The sequence below is a fragment of the Carcharhinus amblyrhynchos genome, unplaced genomic scaffold (assembly GCF_965287045.1).
Source record: "Carcharhinus amblyrhynchos unplaced genomic scaffold, sCarAmb.v2.hapA scaffold_806, whole genome shotgun sequence".
Classification (NCBI taxonomy): domain Eukaryota; kingdom Metazoa; phylum Chordata; class Chondrichthyes; order Carcharhiniformes; family Carcharhinidae; genus Carcharhinus; species Carcharhinus amblyrhynchos.
In genome coordinates, this window is record NW_027650546.1 from 61,188 (window position 1) to 67,154 (window position 5,967).

General features: G+C 50.5%; 1 protein-coding gene across 1 annotated transcript; it reads right to left on the reverse strand.

Annotated features, from left to right (window-relative positions):
* Nucleotides 1-364: 364 nt before the first annotated feature.
* On the reverse strand, nt 365-2,317 carry LOC145340153 (ribosome biogenesis protein WDR12-like). The gene is made up of 3 exons (XM_080184585.1): nt 2,158-2,317; nt 1,463-1,567; nt 365-1,097 (listed from the first exon to the last, which is right to left on the reverse strand). Exons 1-3 carry the CDS (start codon nt 2,278-2,280, stop codon nt 963-965), a joined length of 363 nt encoding a protein of 120 aa, XP_080040711.1. The 5' UTR covers nt 2,281-2,317; the 3' UTR covers nt 365-962.
* Nucleotides 2,318-5,967: the final 3,650 nt, after the last annotated feature.

The window sequence follows — 5,967 nt, forward strand, 5'->3', positions numbered from 1 at the left end:
GTAGCTTTAAATTGAGGGGTGGTAATTATAGGACGGATGTCAGAGGTAGGTTCTTCACTCAGAGGGTAGTAAGGGCATGGAATGCCCTGCCTGCAACAGTTGTGGGACTCGCCAACTTTAAGGGCATTTAACTGGTCATTGGATAAACATATGGATGATATTGGAACAGTGTAGGTTAGATGGGCTTTAGATCGGTTTCACAGGTTGGCGCAACATCGAGGGCCGAAGGGCCTGTAACTGCGCTATAATGTTCTATGTTCTCCTTAAAATCCCATAAAACAGCTAATTTAAAGAAAGTAACACACATAGACAAGACACTGGGGTATCATTCCTTTTTTACTGAGTAGTTATCACCCACATACGGTACAAATCATGCTGGCACTAGTCGCTTCTGACCTACACGCTCAGCGTAAACTCACACCCTCTGTTATTTAATCCGCTGTGCAGAGAAATATTCCAGAATGGAGCTGTGTGAAGCTTAAGGGCAATTGTAGCCCACTGCAACCACCCCCCCCTTCCCCTCCACCAACCCCCGCTCTAATGAGTGAGAGCGAGAAAGGACCCAACTCAACGATTGTAAGATTCAACTTGGCCCCAAAAGAAAAAGTAGCTTAAATTAACCCGACAGACCAGGAGAATTTTACACTCCCAAAGAGTAAAAACCCTTCGCTCGGTCCCTGAAGACATTCGCTGTCCCATCTACAGACAATTCACCCATGAATTCAGACCATTATCAGAAAGTGCTCACTTTATGCTGACGGAGAGACTCTTAATTTTAAGAGGGGTTCCTGACAGAGAGGCCCCCCCCCCCCCACAACTCTTGAAAAGGCGTCCCTGATGGAGAGACCGTCCGATAAGATTATTAAGCTCTTCGAATGACAGTTCCGGCACTAATGCCCTCGCCCGCTCCGATTTTCGGGTACGGCTGTCCGTCGCGTTTCTCTCCGCGTCCACCTACAGGTCTACCCATCGAGGGTGCGGCTGCTCCACTTGAGGAAGTAGACATTTCCCGAGGCGTCTCCGCAGACCCCCACCCCAGGGTCGACCGGGTTCACCTCCAGGCACAGAACAGCGGCCTGACAGGTAAAGAGACCAACCTGTGGGCGGAGAGAGACGCAGAGCAGGTTAGAGAGAGAGGGAGAGAGAGGGAGAGTGTGGGGGGGAGGTGGTGGGGGTGGGGGGAGAAAGGGGGGAGGGGGAGAAAGGGGGGGGAGGGAGGGGGAGAGAGGGGGAGAAAGGGGGGGAGGGGGAGAAAGGGGGGGAGGGGGAGAAAGGGGGGGGGGAGGGGGAGAAAGGGGGGGGGGGAGAGAAAGGGGGGGGAGGGGGAGAAAGGGGGGGGAGGGGGAGAAAGGGGAGGGAAAGACCGAGGTGGGGAGAGTGGGAGAGCAATTGAGAGAGAAGACGGGAGTGAGAGCGAAGAGGAGGTGACAGAGCTGGGAGCAGCAGACAATCAAGTGTTTACCTGTTTCATTGACTCGCGATCCCACAGACGCACAGTCCGATCCCAGGAGGCAGTCACAAACAAGTCAGTGGTGTCAGACACTGCCGTCACCCTGTCAGAGTGAACCTGGAGTAGAAATATTATCAACGTTAAACTGAGTGAGATACATAAAAATATCAAACACTCCCAGGACAGGTACAGCACAGGGTTAGATACAGAGTAAAGCTCCCTCTACACTGTCCCCCCCATCAAACACTCCCAGGACAGGTACAGCACGGGGTTAGATACAGAGTAAAGCTCCCTCTACACTGTCCCCCCCATCAAACACTCCCAGGACAGGTACAGCACGGGGTTAGATACAGAGTAAAGCTCCCTCTACACTGTCCCCCCATCAAACACTCCCAGGACAGGTACAGCACGGGGTTAGATACAGAGTAAAGCTCCTTCTACACTGTCCCCATCAAACAATCCCAGGACAGGTACAGCACGGGGTTAGATACAGAGTAAAGCTCCCTCTACACTGTCCCCCCCATCAAACACTCCCAGGACAGGTACAGCACGGGGTTAGATACAGAGTAAAGCTCCCTCTACACTGTCCCCCCATCAAACACTCCCAGGACAGGTACAGCACAGGGTTAGATACAGGGTGAAGCCCTGACCCAACCCAAAGCCCGCCGCCTGTAACCGTACCAGAGAGTCGCGCGCGTCCTGTTTACCTGTTTGTGCCTCCAGGTGGTTGGTGGCTGGTAATATTGTTGGCTCAACTCATCTTCTGGGACGGCAGTGGGGTCCCACTCGGAGCACCACAGTGATCCCCGCGAGTCCGCGCACAGCAGCATCCGAGCTGGAGGAGAGGAGGGGCACAAATAATATTAAGTGTACTGTTGCGACGTAGGGTCGAGTAATTATAGTTTGGGAGGTATGAAGCTAGAATTTGGCGTTGGTTAAAATTGCACACTGCTACGTTTTGAATTATTATTGTCACATGTATTGGGATACAGTGTTTTTTGCGTTATACAAACAAAGCATACCATTCATAGAGTACATAAGAGAGAAGGAAAAGGATTTGTTTGATTTATCATTATCACATGTGTTGGGATACAGCGAAAAGTATTATTCTTTTGCTCGTTTTACAGACAGGGTATACCGTTGTAGCCAAACGGGCCAGCTGAAATGGTGTTTTGTAAAGCACTCTGGGCCAATTGGGCAAGAAACTAAACCGACAGACAAACAGGCTGCAACCCTGATGAGTAAATACACAGGATATGGGCCATCTCCAGGATGAAAGGGACTTTCTGGTCACACTGGGTTGTGTACCAGACATAGGGGCACCGTGAATCCTTATTTAGGAGGAAGGTATGTGACCTCTGTGCCTCCAGCACCCACAGACGTGGCCGCCAGGGACACACCCAGAGATCGGTGTGGTAGCACCCGATTGGACTCTTATCGATCAGGGGGGATCAAGTCCTGATTGATTGATTGGCAATGGCCAAAAAAGGGGCGTGAAACCAAACGGGGTATAAAGGGTGCTGCACAACCAGGAATCTCTCTCTCTCTGACCCCACGAACGAGCTACAACAATGGTGACCATCGCCAGCAAGAGGAGAGCCACCACACCCAAGAAGGAAGACCAGAGCCAGAGTGCCAGGCCAGACCAAAGGACCAGACTACGCAGACGACTACCGAGACCAGCACACAGGAAAAGGCCAATATCTGCTTGGGTACTTGCCAGTCACGCAAAAGTTAAGTCAAGGTCTTGTATTGGACTTGAATTCTAGTATTTTCCCGCAAGGTAACTTATTGTTGGTCGGGTGGGTGATTATTGATTGTGTGGGTTTAAATAAATATTGGTTGTACTTCTAAGACGTCTACTCGTAGTTATTTGTCCGCCGTACAAGGGTTAAAACAGACTGTGCGGCAGGCAACACAGCTCAGAGAAGGAAAGGAGAGAGTGCAGAATGTGGTGTTACAGTCATTGCTACGGTGTAGAGAAAGATCAACTTAATAGGCCCATTCAGAAGTCTGACAGCAGCAGGGAAGAAGCTGTTCTTGGTACACGATCTCGGACTTTTATATCTTTTTGGCGATGGAAGATGGCAGAGAGAGAACGTCCGGGGTACGTGGGGGTCCTTGATTATGCAGGGGGGAAAGCATTGCATGGTCCCTGGGACTGCAAGTCTACAGATCCTTAGAAGTGGCAGCACAGGTGGATAAGGTGGTGAAGAAAGCGTATCCCGTGCTTGCCTCCATCAGACGGGGCACCGAGTATAAAAGTTGGCAAACTATGTGACAGTTGTATAAAATGTTGGTGAGGCCACATTTGGAAATACTGTGTCCAATTCTGGTCACCGCACTACCAGGAGGATGTGGAGGCTTTGGAGAACGCCCAGAAAAGGTTGACCAGGATGTTGCCTGGTATGCAGGGTATGAGCTATGAGGGGAGATTGAATAAACTCTTCCTTAGAAACTCTACAGTGCAGAAAGAGGCCCTTCGGCCCATCGAGTCTGCACCGAACACAATCCCACCCAGGTCCTATCCCATATCCCTACATATTATACCCACTAGTCCCTCTAACCTACGCATCCCTGGACACTAAGGGGCAATTTCTTAGCACGGCCAATCAACCTAACCCGCACATCTTTGGACTGCGGGAGGAAACCGGAGCACCCAGAGGAAACCCACGCAGACACGGGGAGAATGTGCAAACTGCACACAGACGGTGACCCCGAGGCCGGGAATCGAACCCAGGACCCTGGAGCTGTGAAGCAGCAGTGCTAACCCACTGTGCTACCGTGCCGCCCTGGGATTGTTCTCCTTGGAAAGACGGAAGCTGAGGAGCGACCTGATAGAAGTTTATAAAACGATGAGGGGTATAGATAGGGCGAACAGTTGGAAGCTTTTCCCCAGGGTGGAAATGACAATTACAAGGGGGGCACAAGATCAAGGTGAGGGGGGGGGGGGGGGGGGGGGGGAAGGTTGGGTGGAGATGTGGGGGGCGGGGGGGGGAGCAGTTTTTTTTACACAGAGGGCGGTGGGGCCCTGGAATGCGCTGCCAAGTGAGGTGGTTGAGGCAGATACGTTAGTGACGTTTAAGATTTATCTGGATGGACACCAGGAACAGACGGGAAATAGAAGGATATGAGAGGTTTGTCAAGCTAGGGCAATGTGACCGGTGCAGGCTTGGAGGGCCGAAGGGCCTGCTCCTGTGCTGTTCTTTGTTCTTTAAACAGTGGTTGTTTTTTATTTTGTGATTCGAGACTTTAAAAAGCACACAGAGAGCCCAGACTGAAACTATTCTATCGAAAGGCCAAGCAGCAGTTTTTAACCAGGACAACAGGCTTTTGAATTTAGCCAATCAATTTGAATCAGGATACCAAGAACCCATTAAATTTAAATCTGATGGTTTTGACAGCATGGGACAACCTTGGGGAATCCGTGAGCTACGTCTACATTGAATACCATAGGCTACACACCCTGGGGCGGCATGGTGGCACAGTGGGTTAGCACTGCTGCTTCACAGCTCCAGGGACCTGGGTTCGATTCCCAGCTCAGGTCAATGTCTGGGCAGAGTTTGCACATTCTCCTCGTGTCTGCGTGGGTTTCCTCCAGGTGCTCCGGTTTCCTCCCACACTCCAAAGATATGTGGGTTAGGTTGATTGGACATGCTAAAAATTGCCCCTTAGTGTACTAGGATGTATAGGTTAGAGGGATTAGTGGGTATAATATGTAGAACATAGAACATAGAACATTACAGCGCAGAACAGGCCCTTTGGCCCACGATGTTGCGCCGACCAATTAAGAAAAAAGCAATGACCCTCTAACCTAAACCAAACCCTTTCCATCCATAAACCTATCCACGGATCTCTTAAATGACCCCAAACTTGGCGCATCTACAACTGCAGCAGGCAGGGCATTCCAATCCCTCACCACCCTCTGGGTAAAGAACCTACATCTGACATCCGTCCTATAACTACCACCCCTTAATTTAAAGCTATGCCCCCTCGTGCTAGCTTTCTCCATCCGAGGAAAAAGGCTATCACTGTCCACCCTATCTAAACCTCTAATCATCTTATATGTTTCAATAAGATCCCCTCTTAGCCGCCTTCTTTCCAATGAAAACAACCTCAAATCCCTCAGTCTCTCCTCATAGGACCTCCCCTCCATACCAGGCAACATCCTGGTAAACCTCCTCTGCACCCTCTCCAAAGCCTCCACATCCTTCCTATAATGTGGGGACCAGAACTGCACACAGTACTCCAAGTGCGGCCGCACCAGAGTTGTGTACAGTTGCATCATGACGCTGCGACTCCTAAATTCAATCCCCCTACCAATAAACGCCAAGACACCGTACGCCTTCCTAACAACCTTATCGACTTGATTCCCAACTTTCAGGGATCTATGTACACATACACCTAGATCCCTCTGCTCATCCACACTATTCAGAGTCCTACCGTTAGCCCTATACTCAACACATCTGTTATTCCTGCCAAAGTGAATTACCCCACACTTTTCCGCAGGGAAAATG

Excerpts from the sequence above, each read along its gene's own strand:
- LOC145340153 (XM_080184585.1), bottom strand. The coding sequence starts at position 2,280 with ATGCTGCTGTGCGCGGACTCGCGGGGATCACTGTGGTGCTCCGAGTGG. Across the intron at positions 1,568-2,157 it reads CCACCTGGAGGCACAAACAG|GTTCACTCTGACAGGGTGAC; the intron begins GTAAACAGGACG and ends TTTCTACTCCAG. Across the intron at positions 1,098-1,462 it reads ATCGCGAGTCAATGAAACAG|GTTGGTCTCTTTACCTGTCA; the intron begins GTAAACACTTGA and ends CTCCGCCCACAG.